Below are 18,737 nucleotides of genomic sequence, written 5' to 3' on the forward strand. Positions count from 1 at the left end.
AAATGACGTCACCTGATTGAGGTTATATAAGCCAAAATGTGGCATGTTTGACACACATGCTTTAACAACCGGTCGCGCAAAGAGCATTTCCAATAGCGTTTTTCATGCAGCATCTTGTTCCCGCTTTTTCAGGAGACAGGGTTATACAGTAGTCAAGTAACCCGAGACGTTTTTCTCATCTGATTTTGCTTTGAATTTCAGTCCTGTGTCTATGTCTGTGATTGTTTTTTTGTCAGGTAAAGATTACAAACCTGGTGCTACATTTTAAGCCTCACTGTACTTAATGTTCCACTAGAAGCACTTACAGTAAAAGCATACTTAAAATAGAGACCTAAGTTGTAATTTAGGTTGTTCAGTTGTACAATGAAGACCATAGAGCCGTTCTATGGATGCTACACATTTTCCCTTAGCCGACTGGTTCACTCAATTGGTTGCATAAACTATGCAGCATCTACAAATGGAACGGTGCAATAAGTAAACAAGGGATACTTACCAAATCATACTAAAAAGAATTATATTTAAGGATTAGGTCATATCCTATATTAATCATCATAGAATTATACTGGCATGTGAACAGATAGTGTGGGAAAAAACGTATTCATGCTTTTCATGCTGCAGGTCGGGATGTACCACGATCCACACATGGAAGACGGAACCTCATCCAAGGAGAACCGGATCATCTATAGTGACTCTATGCCTCGCAGAGTGGGCAGCTTTTACAGAGGTATTCACAAACCTGGATTGGGAATAAAAGCCAAAATGCTTAACCTTCAATATGCTGATCATGTGATGGTTAATTGGGGTTTAAAACAATCTGGTTGGCACTAGTATTAGAGATTTTCTTAAGCAAATAGTATGTTGTGCACACGATCAGAGAAGTAAATTCTTATAATCCTTGTGTTTTATATCTTAATAATACATACTGGTATTGTGTCCTTATTTATATCATAGTCCCATCTCCACGACCAGACAATTCCTTTCATGACAGCGTGGCTCAGAGCAGAGTTCCTCCAGTATCAGCAGACAGCGCTGCCATGGCCAACCACTCCAAACGCCAGACGAACTTTGACCCCTGGTAAGTTCTCACTGATAGCATGACTCATTTACAGTGGTTACTAGTATTACAGCACAGTCTAGAGTACATATCCTTTTATGTCACTTAAATGTTTGTACCATTTTAGCTCATTGTATACTTATGCTTTTTTCCCGACCATATCTTCTAGATGGATGCCCCTTAATAAAATAATAAGCATTTTACTATAAAAAGCATTTTTTTAAGTAATCTTGCCATAAAAGTCTTGGAGCATGCCATAATATATTTGCTTTGATTTTTAATTTTAGGAATAACACAGAGGCAATGGTTATGAACCCACCGGAGATTCCAAAACAGAAGGAAAAACAGGGATTCTTTAGAGCAATAAAGAAGAAAAAGAAGAAGTCGCAACTAGTGAGCCTCATACTTTTCCTCTAACACTCTATGTTCAGTCTTGCCTGATACAGTAAGTGTAATGCAGAGTGCAGTGGAATTTGTATAAAAACTTTTTTGCAAATATTTGAAAGAGGACATAGGATGTATTATCTTAAAAAGCTAATAGTCCAAGCACAAGATCTACTTGTCCAGTACAGTACAACTGATTTGTACTCCATTGTGTTGTTGGAGAAAAACTATGCTAAAAATGAATTTTTCAGAAACTTAGTGTCAACAAATTAGCCTAATGCCTAATACTTAGTGTCCCCTAGTTTCAGTATTACTACAGCAATGTGGTTCCTATTACAGCTGCGAGTAGGATTGCTTTGTCTTTATGTGTCTCTGGGTTGCTTGATGTGTGTTTGTCCGTTAGGCCTTTTTCACATGTACACGGGTGTTAAATAATTTTTATTTTTTTTAAACGATGAATTTTGACCTTCTGTCCACACTCACACTCTGTTTTAGGTAATTGAAAATTGACCTTTTTGGAAAACAGTGTTGATATGTGGACAGTAAAACTGCATTTTTGGCTTGTAAGGGCACATGCCACATGCACCGTGTCTCTTGTGTTAGATGTCAGAGTGTGACGCACTCCGCTTAAAAATATTTTTTTTCCGATTGGCCAACATGGCTTTACAGTCACTGGTATATCTCCGCCTGTTGGTTTGCGTGCTTTTGACAGCGTTTTTTGCATTTTCATTTGGATGAACATTTTTTAAGAACAAAAGAGGAAATAACAGTTCCTAGAAATACCTGTGTATGTGTGAACTACGCCTTAGTCATTTTACACAGTTACAGCAATGTGTCTGAGTATGTGTGTGTGCAAAAAATACTAAATTAATAGTCCACTTTTCCAATCTTCTTTTTTCATTCTATTCCAATTTACAACTAAATAAATTAAATCACTGCTAAGCGGCTTGTATGTTGTACAACATACAACAGCTTGTACAAAATAGAGGTTTTATTATTAGTAAATTAGTATATTAGTTAGCTACCCTGACACAACCTGCACCAATCTAAAAAAGTTCAAAAGTAAATACCCCCTTGCAATCTTACTCTCCAGCATTTATAGGATAAAAGCTAATATTAGCTTTATTGGTATGCTCATTAAATATTACACTAATCATGGTCATCATAATATTCTTTTGGTTTTAAAAGAAAGCCACATTACCCAAAGCTTAAACTAGCCTGTGACTTCTGTAAGACTATAGAACTAAAGCTACTGCTAGCCAACACTATTCTATCAGCCTTAATAGAAATCTAAATGATCTAAAGTCAGTTCTAGACAGTAATATTTTATTAGCCCTAATAGAAAGACACATTATCTAAGGCTAATATTAAGCCTGCACGTTTTTATTGGGTTTATTAGGAAGCTATTCTATCTAAAACTAATGCTAGCCAACACTATTCTATTAATTTTAAAATCATAGGCTAGGGCTAGTATTCTCTTAGCCTTAATGGAAAGCTACATTAACTATACTTGAAGCTAGCCTGTGATATTCTACTAGTCTTAATAAAAAGCTACCTTATCGGAAGTTAATGCTAGCTTGGTATATTTCAATTAGACCTAATAGAAAACTACATTAACTAAAAGTAATACTTGCTTGGTATATACTATTAGCCTTAATAGAAAGCTACATTATACGAAGCTAATAATAGCCTCTGCTATTTTATTAGCCTAAATAGAATACTACATTAGCATATACTAGCCAATGGTATTCCTTAGCCTTAATAGAAAGCTCTATTCTCTATAGCTAATACTAGCCTGCAATATTGTATTTACGTCAATATAAAGCTAAAGCTAGGTTAATAGTAGTTAACAATATTCTGTTAACATAATGCTAGTATTTATCTGTGATATTCTAAATAAAAAACGATCTATAAAACTGATGCTATGTATCATGCATAGATAGTATATTCTGTCCTTCTGGACTTGTTTAATTTTTATATATTTTATGGGAAAAAATAAATTCATATACTGTATAAACAGAAATAAAAACAGAACAGTCTAGCCTATTTCAGTTCATGCTATAATATGCTAATTCTATTTGTATATAAGATAAGGGCATGATGGGAATTACGGTCGTGCACCCCCCAACCCAAGAAGTGTGTCTGTGATGGAAATCTGCCTCCCGTCCAAAAAACAAAACGTGCTTTGTGTGCAAACTCTAAACCATGGGTCCGTATGTTCATCTCATCTGCTGCTTTCAACAACAAAAAAACATGTCTGTCTGTTCCTGCAATGAGGCACTGGCCTTTTTCTGCGTCTTATATTCCAGACGGAGGGCTGCGAGGGAAGGAACCCGAGCATCAAGAAAAGCCTTTTCCCCCTCTTTAACTCAAAGAATAGCTTAAAGCATAACTCCTCTGTGCTTCCTGTCCTTGCTCAGCCCATGGTACAGCACTCATAGAACCGTCCCACTCCACATTGTGCATTGTCGACATCACACCAGAGTCTTCACTGCATGAGTCTATAAATGTAGCCATCACTTCTTTTTTTTGTTTCTAGTTATTTATAAGTGTTTGTTCAATGTGACACTGCAAGTATTGGGCCCAGATTCATGCCATCACTATAAGAGACATGATTCTGAATCAGAAATCATTCAGTTCTGAATATCAGTGGTCCCCAGTTGAAGTTCTGTTGAAAAATGTTATTAAGCATGCGTTCTGATTTATGGATCTGGTCCCGACTCTTTCAATATGTAAAACGTCATTAGCATTCCTGCTAGCGTAGCAGCACACGCATGTCATCACATGCATGGAACTTCAGCAGTGCCTGCTTACACTGGATGCACAGCTACACTTACGATTCTCCAGAAGCAGGAGAGTGCAGAAGAATAGAACAATGTGCGTTTTCCCCCCCGAAAAAAACACAAACATATGTATAGTAGTTAGTAGAGACAGGGGCTGGGTGTGTCCTGATAGTCCAGCTATTTAAACACTGTGTACAGTATATTAATATACTGTATACCCACTGTCCATTTTATTATGAACACAAATACAACTGAATATTCCTGCAGCTTTTTCATCAAAACAATGGCCATGGCTATTTTCTTCTGACCTCCCTTATGGGAAAGGTGTGTCCATCCACGGAACTGTCACAATATTTTTCCAAAATCAAGAGACTGTTGTGTGTAATGTTAAAAGATCAGCAGTTTATAAGGTACTCAAACCATCATATTGTGGTACCAACACAGGTAAAATCACAGCGATCATACTTTTTCTTAATTCTGATGTTTGACATGAAGTTCTTGATCTTAAATTACATCATTTTATGCATTTCACCATGCATGAATATGCAGTTGTATATAGTATGTGTTCCTAATAAAGTAGAAAAGATATATTAGTGTGTATATGTATTATAATGTTATATATAGGCAAAAGGATTGCAAAAGGAACTGATGTTCACTCCCAGCCTGCTGGACTCATGCACGTTATTTGTGTTTTTTTGGTTTCCCAGTCCTCGCTTCTCTCGATTGTCGCTGTGGTTTTGGAGCTTTTTGCACACTACTCCTTTTTCTGCACGGTTGTCAGGTTGCAGCTGAAGGCCAGCAGGACCAGCTGGTGCTCCAGAGACCAGTCAAATCGTCGTCCCACCACAGCAGTCGTCACCGGAACCGGGAGAGAGAACGAGACAGAGACAGGGACCGGGACAGGGATAGGAACCGAGAGCGAGGGCGTGATCGAGAAAGAGACAGAGATAACACCTGGCCTATAGAGAAACATACAAATGTGCAACCTCAGGCAAGAAATTGTTTACTATTTTCTTGAACCAAAGATTATGAAGATATTAAGTATTCATGGATCTGAAACTCTACTTTTATGAATTCTTATGTCTTTACAAATCTGATTTTGCATCATGCATCATAAATGCATGAATATACTTTGAATTTTAGAATGTTCTCCACTGAGTGCATATAACTTTAAATTCATGTAAAACATTATAGAACTGAAAATGTAACTGTTCAGAGTTCAGAACCCTTACAGTTCTTGCACACTATTCAATCATAATAGACTTGGTCCTTACAATTCTAAACTTGTATAGTCATACATTTTTACAGTTCTTAATCTTCTGAACTATTTTACTTTGGAATTCTTATAGTTTAAATACTGTACATTATGGATCATTATAGTTTTGGATCCTTATAGTGTTTTGTCACTTCTAAATGCTTCTGATGCTTTTGAGTTCTTATACTTCTAAGTTTGTACTGATCGTTCTGAATTCCCGAACACTCATCATAAACATAAATGTCATGTCGATACTGGGCTTACAATAAATTTTTAACTGTCTGTTTTCCGGCTGGCACTGTGTTATTGTGGCTAACCCTGTGGCCTTGCACTTCCAAGGTCGGGGTTACATTTTCACACTGCTTTTCTCTGTGTACCCAGTTTCTTTCCACAGTTCAAAGCATGCAGGGTAATTGGCATTTCCAAAGAGTAAAACATTTAAAAACTGCATTTTGTGTTCAATTATGTTATCTTTGACTTATAGTTAAAAGATGGTTTTTGATGAGCAGAAACATTTAAGTGTGACAAACATGCAAAAGAATAAGAAATCAGGAAGGGGGCAAATAGTTTTTCACACCACTGTATGTGTGAGACTCCAGGAGTCCCCACAACCCTGTACCAAGCCTTATATAGAAAATAAATGGTTGTTTTCTGGAACAGAATTATTGTACAACATACACCTTTACAAGAAGAAAACTCAAGCACAATGTTAATTTCTAATATAAGAGCAATAGATATTGATTAGTCAAAACACCACATAACAGTATTAACATTGAGAATTGATATTATATACCGGTAAACTGGTGACAGGATCATTGGCTCACCCATGCCCGCAGGGTCCAAAGTCCAAACTGATCCCACATAAAAGCCATTTGCCAATGCAGTACAACTCACCAATAAAAGGCAATGCTAGCCACAATAGAAAGCACCAGAACACCCAGTGCTCCACAGTACCAAGGACGCAGTAGGCCAAGACTGCCAACCCGGCATCCAGACTCCCCAGATCGCAATCTGATTGAGCACACATGAGATGCACTGGTGATGTCCTGATGTCAGACACCACAGTACACCCTAGAGGTCCTGTGGGCTTACGAGCTCCTAGGGGCCTGAGCTGCCCAGGTTGCGAAAGGGGGGCCTAAACAATATTGGCTGATCAGTGTATAGCTCAATGACACTCATGTTCTTACAAGTCTACTTCTTACTTCTTACAAGTCTACCTGGGTCTTCAATAACTACCTGGACTCCATATTAACATCAATTAACATCAGCTATTATAGCTGAACTGCCTCCCACCCTACACACTGTATAAATGCAGATCATTTACTGCTTTTGTTTCACCCAAATGAGGATGGGTTCCCTGTTGAGTCTGGTTCCTCTCAAGGTTTCTTCCTCTTACCATCTCAGGGAGTTTTTCCTTGCCACTGTCGCCCTCGGCTTGCTCACCAGGGACAAACTGACCATTTTGATTCATACAAATTCACATTTCATACAAACCTAAATAATTCTTTTGACTATGTAAAGCTGCTTTGCGGCAATGAAAATTGCTAAAAGCGCTATACAAATAAAATTGAATTGAATTGAATTGAATTGAATGTTCATGGTGAGCATGTAAAAACCTCTGATTGCAGTTGTAGTCCTAAATCTTTATAAGTATAAATTCTTACAGCGCATTTGGAAAGTATTCACAGTGCTTCACTTTTTCCACATTTTGTTATGTTACAGCCTTATTCCAAAATGGATTTAATTCATTCTTTTCTTTACAATTCTACAAACAGTACCCCATAATGACAATGTGAAAGAGGTTTGTTTGAAATCTTTGCAAATTTATTAAAAGTAAAAAACAAACACAAAAGATCAGATGTACATAACTGTTTACAACTTTTAGTTGATACTTTGTTGAAGCACCTTTGGCTCCAATTACAGCCTCAAGTATGATACTAAAAGCTTGGCACACTTATTTTTGGCCAGTTTCTCACATTCTTCTTAGTGGGACCTCTCAGCACCAGTTGTAAGTAGGTGCACAGAAATCTTTTAGAAATCTTCAATTGGGTTCAAGTCAGGGCTCTGGCTGGGCTACTCAAGGCAGTGGCTGGGCAGTTGTGGCTCAGAGGACTAAGGCACTGAGTTAATGATTGGAAGATCGGTTCGATGCCCAGCTCCACCAGGTTGCCACTGCTTGGCCCTTGAGCAAGGCCCTTAACCCTAACTGCTCCAGAGGCGCTGTATCATGGCTGACCCTGCGCTCTGACCCCAGATACACTGGAAAATGCAAAGAAGGAATTTCACTGTCCTGTGATGTATATGTGACAAATAAAGGTTTAACTTAACCTAAACTTAACTTAAGGACATTTACAGAGTTGTCTTGTACGCACTTCTTTGTTATCTTAGGGTCATTGTCCTGTTGAAAGCTTTGTTGCAGGTTTTCAAGAATATCTGTGCACATTACTGCATTCATCTTTCCCTCGATCCTAACTACAGGTCTCAATAAATCTCAATAAATTAGAATATCATCGAAAAGTTGATTTATTTCCATCAGAGCACAAACCAAGCCATGAAGTTGATGGAATTGTCTGTAGACCTCTGAGACAGGATTGTTTTAATTCACAGATCTGGGGAAGTGTACAGAAAAAGTTCTGCAGTAAAAGGTCCCAATGAGCAATGTGGCCTCCATTACCAGTAAATAAAAGAAGTTTGGAACCAGCAGGACTCTTTCTAGAGCGGGCCACAGTGCCAAACTGAGCGATCAGGGAGAAAGGTCTTTATTCAGGGAGGTGACCAAGAACCCGATGGGTAAAAAAAGGGAAGCGCTATGAATGCTTCCTGGATGCACTGTACAGAGTGGAATTCAGAGGATTATCCCAGTGATGTAAAGGTTATATTTTTTATGGTTCTGACCTATGGTTTTGTGTTCTTATAGTTCATATAGACCCATATTCTTACAAACTCTTATAATGCTATGTTCTCATGTTTCTGTGTGCCATGGCTGTCACTTCCTACATGCAGTATGTGAGTCATCATAGTTCTTCTGCTTTTATTTACTTTCAGAACCAACCTCTTAGGTCTCTGCGTAAGTTGCTGCACCTCTCCTCTTCCCCCTCATCCTCTGCAGCTGCTAGTCAGCCTCCTCCGCCACCTCCCCCTGCTCCAGATCGCTCCTCTGAAGTGCGCTTCCAGTCACTTGCCAACCCAGCACCTAAAGCAGCACCTCCAAGCATGCCTGAAGCACGGGCCATTCCAGTGGGCAGCATTACTCCTAACACCAAGAGCCGTAAGCCGCACAACTACCCTCTGCCTGGGCAGATAGAGTCAACCTGGCATGCCTCGGCTCCCTATCCCGACCAAATGGCCAGTAAAGGTGGGCAAAATGGCATCGGGTTCGCCAGGGCTGCCCGTCCCCGGATGCCAAACCTCAATGACCTGAAAGAAACCGCTTTGTAGGGGAAGACATGGCTAGCGCGAGTATGTGAGGGTAACTGCAAAACCAATACCACTTCCGCACTTTACGACACCTCTGGCCAGAAAGTGGCGGTAGTCATATCTTGAGGTTTTTTTTTTGTTGTTGTTTGTTTTTTTAAATCATTCACATCCTTTGATAGAATTTGTATTATTGTTAATGGGTTCAGTTTTCAGTTATTGACATTGATGATGTATCCTGAGTATTTGTATAAGGAAATTTATCAGATTGGGGGGGGACGGGTAAATTAACCGTGGAATAGTAAGAGCTTTAGTTTATACACCAGAGAATGTATAAATATTTATTGTGTAATAATTCTATATTTCATGGAGATTATTTAATTAATTATCAGTGTCTTAATATTTAATATTTACATTGTACAGAGTGCATTTTATTGTTGTAACAAATGGTACATATTATTATTATTATTATTATTATCAAACAGTTTGTTCTTTAATGAGTCTTTTACTTAGGCATCTCAACTTTTAAAAGTTTTGCGAGATCTATGAGATCTTACTGCCCATTAGCACAGAAGCTACACTGTCAGAGGCTAATCCTCACCACGTGATCTCCAGCTATACAGTGGCATATATATATTTTTGTTTTTCTTTTGCCTTTTTTACCTTTTTTATCTTTCTCTTTTCCTGACACCACTTCAGAAAGCATTGTAAGCTATACTCTGAACTGTAAGTCAAGCTCAGTCTGAAAAGCAAGCCACAGTCGAAGCAGACAGTGATTAATTCAGCAGGGTTTGTGTCAGCACTGAATATACTGGACGTTCACCTTCGCACATTATTAGGGTTGTGCGGCAAAGTTGTTTTTAAAGTTCCCTGGCCGTTTAAACTGTAAGTAAGCTGTACAGTAAGCGCAATAAGTTGTACGTTCATTAGCCATAACATTAGAACCACCTGCCTTATATTGTTCTTTGAAGGTGTGCAGGGGTCCTGTAAGTTCTGAGGTGGGGCATCCATGGATCAGGCTTGTATTACAGCACACCCCTCGGATCCTCATTCAGATTAAGAGCTGGGTAAAAAGTAGAGGCTGATTGAACACCTTGAACTTAAAGGGTTGGGAAACCTTTTTTTTGCAGTGTGCCAAGGTGCATTATCCTGCTGAAAGAGGCCACTGCCAACAGGAAGGCAGTGTTCCCATTTTTATGAGGGAGCATACTTCAAAATTGGTCTTCAACAATTTTGGGTATGTGTAAAAGTAAGATTCTCCTTAATGGCAGGACCCAAGGTTTTCAGTAGAACATTGCCCAAAGCATCTCACTGCCTTCGCCCTCTTGCCTTTTTTTCACAGTACATCCTGATGCTGTCTCTTTTCCCAGTAAGTGACCCAAACACGCCTGGCCATCCATTTCTCTATAAGAGACAACATGATTCATTAGACCAGGCCACCTTCTATCATTGCTCCATGTTCTAATCCTCACATGCCCATTGTAGGAGATTTTGGCATTCCAGTGGACATGGGTCAACATGGGCCCTGACCGGTCTGCTGTGATGCACTCTGTGTTCTGACACCTTACTATCATTAACTTTCATCAGTTGTGCTACAGTAGCTCTTCTGTCAGATCAGACTAGCGTCCACTCCCCATGTGCATCAAAGAGACTTGGGCACCCATGACCCTGTCCGTGCTTCATCAGTTGTCCATCTTCAGGCCACTTTTGGTAGCTACTAACCACTGAAGACTTGCAGTTTTGGAGATACCCTGACCCAGTCACCTAGCCATCATAACTTAGCCCCGTTCAAAGTTGCTCAGACCCTTTATGCTTTCCTGCTTCCCACACATCAACTTTGAGACCTGATTTTTCATTTGCTGCCTAATCTATCCCACTGCTTGACAGGTACCACTAAAATGAGATGTTATTCACGTCACCTGTCAGTGGTTTTACTGTTATGGCTAATTAGTGTATATGAAAGTATTTCACAAGTATATACACTACCGTTCAAAAGTTTGGGGTCACTTTTTTGCAAGAACTATTACAGAAAGGCTGACCTCTGTGTCATAAAATAACAACTAACTGTTGTTTTTGTTGTTGTTCCGTGATTACCTAATTCCATATGTGTTATTTTATAGTTTTAAAATCCCCAGTATTTATTGTTGAAAATAAATCACTTAACAAAAACAAAGAAATTTGCAAGTGACCCCAAACTTTTGAACGGTAGGATTCTGATTCTGACACAGATTATTCTTTGCTTTCGATTTTTATTTGAAGTGTGTAACATGTGCACTATACACACGAGAGGTGGTGTCATTTATGTTACTTGTAGCTATTTAGCAACTTTTTTTTTTTTTTTTTCATTTTTATAAATACCAGTCAAAGGAAATTGACTGTGCAACTCGCCAAGGAAAAACTGCATTATATTTGTTACAAAGAGCAAATGTGTTCATACTGAGCAATCCACTACCCATCACACCTTCTCCATAAGCTGCAAGTGTTCGCTTGTGTGACAGAGGTGACGTGATCTACCAAGCCATGAGTGGAAGCCAGTGAGAGCGTGTTAACACAGAAGAATATTTTTCTGGATATAGACTTTATGGTACATTTCAGAAGGAATAGGAAGAGGGGGAAAATAATATAAACATCAGGACTTCAAGATACAGAGATGTTGTTTACGTAACACTCAAACCATATGTAATATTGAACCCATTTCAGCTTACAGTACAGGGCTGAGAGACGCTCCTACAGTACAGTACTGTGCAAAAGTCTGGAGCCAACCCTCATTTGTTTATATTTTGCTTCCAAAGAGCAATACTTTCTTTTATTTTAAACGTAGTCTTAAGAAACACTCTCTTTGGTGCACTTCTTTTTTTTTTGAATGCTGAGCAGCTTAAACAGACGAGAGGGGAAATGAGGTTGCTGCTGAGGTTCCAGTTTTTAAATGGTATCTTTGCAGCCTGTTACAGTAAAATTTTATTTAATCGACATCATTTAATTTAATATAAAGAAATGAGGGGTGGCTCAAAACTTTTGCGTAGTACTGTATCTCATATATAGTGTATATAAAATTGAGGATATGAAAGAAAAGAATGAATGTTGACTGAATTAATTCTATCAATGTGAAAAAGGAGCAATATTAATGTCAAGATGAATATTTTACTCCTTTAAATATATTTAATGACAATGATTAAAGGTTATGATCATCATACAGTAGTTTATTTATTAACAGTTTACTCCCCCCAAATTAAAAAAAAAAAAGATATTTAATATTTGTAGAGTTTTTTTTTTTTCTAATGCTTCTTATTTTTGTGTTATTTTCAGTAGACAGTACACTTGTCCCTCCTTTTTTTTCAAGTATTGTTTACCAATGGTGCACTTTAAAGCTGTATTTCTGACAAGTGTTTTGTGCCCATTCGGTGTTTTATAAATGGCAACTTTTTTTTCGGTGTAATCTTGTAAACTTATGACCACTTTTTAGAAAATTACAATGGATGTGAACTTGTTTTATGAAAAATTGTGTGTAATTTGGCAACTTTACAGTCAACATTAAAAACCTACAGTGAGGATTTTGCACATTTAAAATCACTTGTTTTTGTTTAACCTTTTTTTTAATAATGATATTCATTGTGATTTATATTCTGTTGTCATTCGTCATCATCTTTACATCTTATTGCTTCATTTTACTGACATAGAGATATTATAGAGACTACAAAGATACTTTCTAACGTCTAGCACCAAGTTTAAATTCAAAACTAGTTTTTTTTTTTTTTTTTTTTATCGGTGCTCTCGGGTCACATCGGAAATTGTACCTAATTGTTTGATTTCTAGCCATGCAATAACAACCTTCTTATTTCTTACAGGGGTGAGGGTCAAATCAAGGTCACGCATAATCACATATTATTCAGTTGTTGACATAGGTATCTTTATTTTTCTGCTTATATAGTTTATAAAGATTGGAAAAAAATATTTAGTTGGGTATCCTGACTCTTTTGTAGGATAATTTATTTATTTTTAATTACAATTACTTTTGTTATTTTATTTATTCAAGTCAAAAGTTAGTACCCTTTCTTTTAATTGAATTTTTCTGGGTGTGAAAACATAATAAAAGTCATCGGATTGTGGCAGGTCTTAGTATAAGGCAAATACAAACTCAGATGAACATGTAACTGTTTTCACTGTGCCATTATTATTTAAAAAAAAATTAAGACAAAAACAGAGAACACATGGCCAATATTATGATTTAACAGATCTAGCAGCAGTAACTTGAAGGAATCGTTTCTTGTATGACTTTATCAGTCTCTCACATCGTTGTGGTGGACATTCGGCCCATTGTTCTTTACAACCAATTGCTTCAGTTCATTGAGTTTTTGGGCATTCTCTTACGCACGGCTCTCATAAGGTCCCACCACAGCATTTTGGTTGAGGTCTGGTCTTCGACTAGAACTCCAAAATCTTGATTAATTTTTTTTACAGCCATTCTGTTGTAGATTTACAGGTGTGATCCATACTGGTGTGATGTAGATTTACTGGATAATTGTCCTGTTGCATGACCTAATTTCAACCAAGCTTTAGTTGTCGGACAGATGGTTGGCTGCCAAAGGCCAAATCATTGTCCCTCCACCACCGTGCTTGACAGTCGTTATAAGGTATAAGCTATGAGGTGAAATGCCAAACATGATACTGGAGACCTTTGTTCCAGAAGCCTTGTACTTTGTGCAGATGCAGTTTTTTGCGAACCTGTGCTTCCATGTTTGAGACAAAAGATGCTTTCTCCTGGCAACCTATCCAAGCAAACCATACCTTTTCAGTCTTCCTCAAATTGTACTGTCATGGACTTTAACATTTATTATATTTAGTGAGCCTGGAGGGTCTGAGAAGTAGCTCTTGGGTTTTTTGTATTTCTCTGAGCATTGCTTGGTCTGATTGTGCTGAATTGCTTGGGGTGAATGTACTGGGACGTCCACTGCTGGGAAGATGTCTTAAATGCTTTCTACTTTCCACTTCCACTTGCTCCCTGTAGAGTCCAAATTGTTTGGAAATGTTTTTATTACCCAACGAGTCCTTCTCTAAAACTATTGCCTATGTCTTTCTATCTTGGCGTTGTGTTAACACATAACCAGACAAGCAAACTGCCAAAACTTGTATTGCTCACATTTAGTTTTTTGGGGGGGACAATTTTTGTTAAATATATAATGGCCTAATAAATATATATTATACTGTATATATTGTTCATCTGAGGTTGTATTTGCCTAATGCTAAGACCTGCTACGATTAGATGATATTTTATTATGTTTTTACACAAAAACATAGAATTAAACTTTTGAACAGGACTGAATATGTTTGTATTTGCAGTTTCTTCATCGTCCTTCAGGTGATGCACTCTAAATTATTCTCACAGTGGAACAGCATCCTGTATGGTAGCAGAAAATCAACTCTTTTTTTTTTTTAGAATTGTAACAAAATCTAAAAAAAAAAAAGTAAATAAATAAAATAAAATTGGGATATTTATAAAATCATGACGCTTACAGAATCGCAATATAAATCAAATCGGCACCTAGGTATTATGATAAGATCATATCGGCTGGTCCCTGGTGATTCCTGTCCCTTACAGTTAAAAAAAATAATAATTTAAACAAATTTCCCAATTGAATTGAAAACTGTCATATTTTTTTTTGAGCATACAACAAAGCATTTTCTTACAGTATATTAACCTGCATAGTGCCAGCTAACAGAATGTGCCAATGTCATGCCAAGGCGTTTTGCATTAGCCTGCGTTGTTAGCCTGGCAACCAATGCTTTAAGGATTGGCATCATCCCTAAAATGCGGGTTTACAACTGGCGTGACCTAAATTATAGCAGCTTCGGTGTATGAGGATGAGTGCTGGGGGCACCACATGCCTCAGTGCTCTAGAAATCCACTTCCTACTACTACTGTTGGATGTGTTGGAGCAGAAAAGACTGTAGACCAGATTGCTAATATAATCGACATATAATTTCTACCAGCATCTGTTTAAAAAAAATGTTAGTTAAGTATTACAAGTATTATTTAAAAATCGTATTTATCAAGCATACGGGAACATGATTATTAACACCACAGCTGATTAAATTTGAAAGTCAAATCAAAGTCAAAGTGGCTTATAATGCCACGTAAGCAATATAGCGTCTGAGCACGTGCAAAACCAGTACCCAGTGTAACACTCTCTACTCCCCTCAAACACACTTGCACTGGATATATTTCTGTTTCTGCATTGCGTTTTTCAAATACTTCCAAATGCATAGCTGCCATGCTGACAAAAACTGTCAACATCTGCCTTGTAGAGGAAAATAACACATAACAATAGAGACCGGCTTTCTGTTCCATTCTAATATATTCAGTTCAGTTGTTGTTGTTATTATTATTATTATTATTATTATTATTATTAAGGGACTTTTACCAACAGATATACAGTAACAAAGCAGCTTCACAGAAATCTGGATCGAGATGTATGTTTATATCCCTAATAAATACGCCAGATGCGACAATATCACAGATAATAATATTCATATTATACAGTACTTGATGGCCTTTCTCTCTCTGATTATGAACTCTATCATTTTATTTTAACTTTGTGGCTGGGCTTTGCCTTTTTTTTCTGTGCCAACTGTGTGTAACCACAAATGTTTACAAACCATCAGCAATTATAGGGGTGCAGTGACTTTTTCACATTTGAAAGATCTGTCCTTGTATTTCTTTCTAAACAGACTGTTGTTGTAAGGACATTCGCTGGTACGCAAGTGTGTTTATAAGATGCCAGGGTGGCACCGGATAGTGCGTGGGCGTGAGTGTGTAAATGTGAGCGAGTCTCTCAGGGGTCAAACTCAGATGTTAGCATTCTGCTGATTTTTTTTTTTTTTTTTTTTCATTCCGGATACAAAGCTTCCAACCTTGGACCTCTTAGATACAAAAAGGAAAGGATTGATCAATTTAGCCACTTCACTCATTACACACCTTCAATATCAAACAGTTAAATGTGACATGAGCTCTTCATCACCTCTGTGGTTGTTTCAAGTATTGGCATGTCTGACACAAAAAGCATTTATATTGTATATTTCCCTGTAATTACTGAGAAATAAAATCATGTCCTACCAATAGTAATGTTTTGTGTTGTAGATCTAGCATTTGTATTCTTACATAGCATTATGTACAGCCGGTGAGGGGGGTTATTGGGGGTTGTTGTAGGGTTAAGCATGCAAGAATGTTTTCCTCATTTAAATTGAACGATGTAATTGCATCATTTACAAATATTTTGGGGAAAAGCTAATTTAAAAAAAGACTTCCATAATGGTCTCCACCTCCTGAAATTAGTCTTATTGGCTAAGTGTGTTTTAGTATTTTATCTTGACCAGTTTTTCCCACTTTTCCCTGCAAGAGTTCAGAAAATCTATCAAACTGCTAGGGCACCTCTTGGGCACAGCCATTTTTACAGATTTTCCATTTGGTGCAGGTCTAGGCTTTCACTGGGCCAGTCCAAAACATGGATTTTCTTTGGCTGAAGGCCAACATTGCTCAAGATGTGAGACTACACCTTCAGAGCCACCTTCACACGTCACATGTGGCCACACCCTCACCAACTACAGGACAACAAAACCTGCATGTGACAGTGATTCCTCCATTAAGATTTAATAAACAACGTTTTTTCTCAATTTGAGGCACAGAATAATGGTCTAGTGAGGAAGACCACACCTCCTCCAGCAAGAGAATGTTTTCACAGACAGGTTTAATATCCCCCGGAATAACAGTGTTGTTTGAATGTTCTTCAAGGCCACCACCATCTTCTCAGTGTCCTGCTTCGATAACACTCATACCCACCAGCATAAAAGTGCTTCAAAAGGTTCATCAAGAGGTGCATCAAGCCTCTGCTACCCTCTCACTGGACCACCTGCAGTTTGTGTATAGTTACTGCTTGTATTATTACGGCTTGTATTGTCACAAAGATAACGGCCGAGCACCGTCTTACCTCTCAGCTTTAAACAAACCCCGCACTGCACCACGTTCCATCCAATCCTCCAGCACTGTTCGACTGGTCCCACCGTCCTTAAGAGATTGTGGAAAACATGCTTCTAGGTTTTGTGTTCTGGCACCTATGTGGTGGAATGAACTTCCACTAGATGTCTGAACAGCTGAGTCACTGGCAATCTTTAAACGACAACTTAAGACTACTGTATTTGTTTCTTCTATATTTGGGTTTATGCCCTCGGAAAACAATGTTTGACTGATGGTACTCAGTTACTAACCTAGTATCCCAGTCGAAGGATCTATCCAATGACGGAAACTTCAAAGCACTTTTGTAAGTTTCTTAGGAAAATGAGTACATTCATGATCATGTCTTCTTGTTAAAAAAAAACCCTCGCTATAGATCGTCACAATGTCGCCTGAGGGTCAAAACTAAGGCAAAGCGTCATGAAACACTCACTCAGGAGGTTTGCCTTCTCCGAATTTAGCTCATGAAATGATAAAACTTACAGCTGACTTGGGGTACAAAATTCTGCCTCATGTCCCCTACACTGACCTCGCACCCAGTGACTTCTTCCTCTTCCATATTTTAAAGAAACAGCTTTGTGGCAGGCTTTTGAAGATGACAGGTGGAAAGACCCAAAAAGACAGTCTCCACCAGCTCATCCATCGTTTGAAGAAGTGTATCGCCTTAGGTGGAGGATATGTAGAGAAGGACTAAGCTCATGACCAACTTTTATTTCCATTACATTATTTTTTAGCAATAATACCAATTTTATTAATTTAAAAAAATTATTACTCACCACCTGTTTAATAAGCTAAATATGCTGGGCCTGAAAACCTCCAGCTACAACTGGATCCTCAGTCAGTCCAGATTGGGAGGAGCATCTCCAGAACCAACACACTGAGCACTGTTTTTGCTAATGATGTTACCAGCTAATGGACAGACTGCAGAACCAGCAACGATCTTCAAAGATGGACAACGTCAGGAGAGCACAGTACAACCACTCTTCATTGAACATTTACAGCTCTTCTGTGAAGATCAAATCCCTGGCAGAGAACCCCAGTTAATTACTCAGTACCACCCCCTTTGCTAAGAAAGGCCTGCAGCATCTTTACTTTTTGAGAAGAAAAGCCCATCTTCCACTCCTCCATCTTTAATAAATTCTCTTAAAGAACTATAGGAAGCACCCTGAACATCTGTATCACCTGTCTGGTTTGAGAATCGCACTGTCTAGGATTGGAAGACCCTGCAGTGGCTCATGAGGACCTATGAAAGTGATTACTCTTGTCTCTTTTCCCTTCATCACAGACACCACATAATGCATCCAAAAGGCCACAAAAATTGTGGATGACCACACACACCATTTCATTCAGAATACCCTCCACCTTCATAACAGCACCAGTTCTGGTTGAAGAAAAGCAGCCGCAAATCATAGTCCTATCACCACTAAGCTTCACAATGGGTAGGGTTTTCGTCTAGTTATCTGATGTATTATTTTTCCAAACGTATCTTTTGGAAGGTCTTGTTAGACTCCATCATATTGTATATGTACCTGTATGGTTCGCCTTCTGCCTAGCCACCCTATTCCACAGTGCAGAAATGGAAAAAAACAAGAAATTGTTGTCATGTCTATAGAATAACCCGTAACTGCCAGAAATCCCTTTTAGCAGACTCAGTAAGAAGTCTTCTCAACAAGTTTTTGAGCAACATCCTGTTCTTGATAACATCAAGATCACCGTTTCTTCGTTTGTTGATGCCGTCTAAATGCTTGTTTCTCCTCAATGTATAGGATTATGATTTTGGTCAGGACCTAAAAGTAACCGGGTGAAATAAATTTTAAAAACTCAAAAACGAATTATGTGTAA

At 38.1% G+C, this 18,737-nt stretch overlaps 1 protein-coding gene across 1 annotated transcript in view; it reads left to right on the forward strand.

The window, feature by feature from the left end:
* cdkl5 (cyclin-dependent kinase-like 5) overlaps nucleotides 1-9,187 on the forward strand; it is a 48,637-nt gene extending 39,450 nt beyond the window's left edge. The window contains exons 14-18 of the mRNA XM_053492709.1: nucleotides 619-724; nucleotides 952-1,075; nucleotides 1,342-1,447; nucleotides 5,003-5,212; nucleotides 8,522-9,187. Coding sequence (XP_053348684.1) covers nucleotides 619-724; nucleotides 952-1,075; nucleotides 1,342-1,447; nucleotides 5,003-5,212; nucleotides 8,522-8,914 — 939 coding nt within the window. The 3' untranslated portion in view covers nucleotides 8,915-9,187. The remainder of the gene's footprint in view (nucleotides 1-618; nucleotides 725-951; nucleotides 1,076-1,341; nucleotides 1,448-5,002; nucleotides 5,213-8,521) is intronic.
* Nucleotides 9,188-18,737: the final 9,550 nt, after the last annotated feature.

This window comes from Clarias gariepinus, chromosome 3 (assembly GCF_024256425.1).
Source record: "Clarias gariepinus isolate MV-2021 ecotype Netherlands chromosome 3, CGAR_prim_01v2, whole genome shotgun sequence".
Lineage (NCBI taxonomy): Eukaryota > Metazoa > Chordata > Actinopteri > Siluriformes > Clariidae > Clarias > Clarias gariepinus.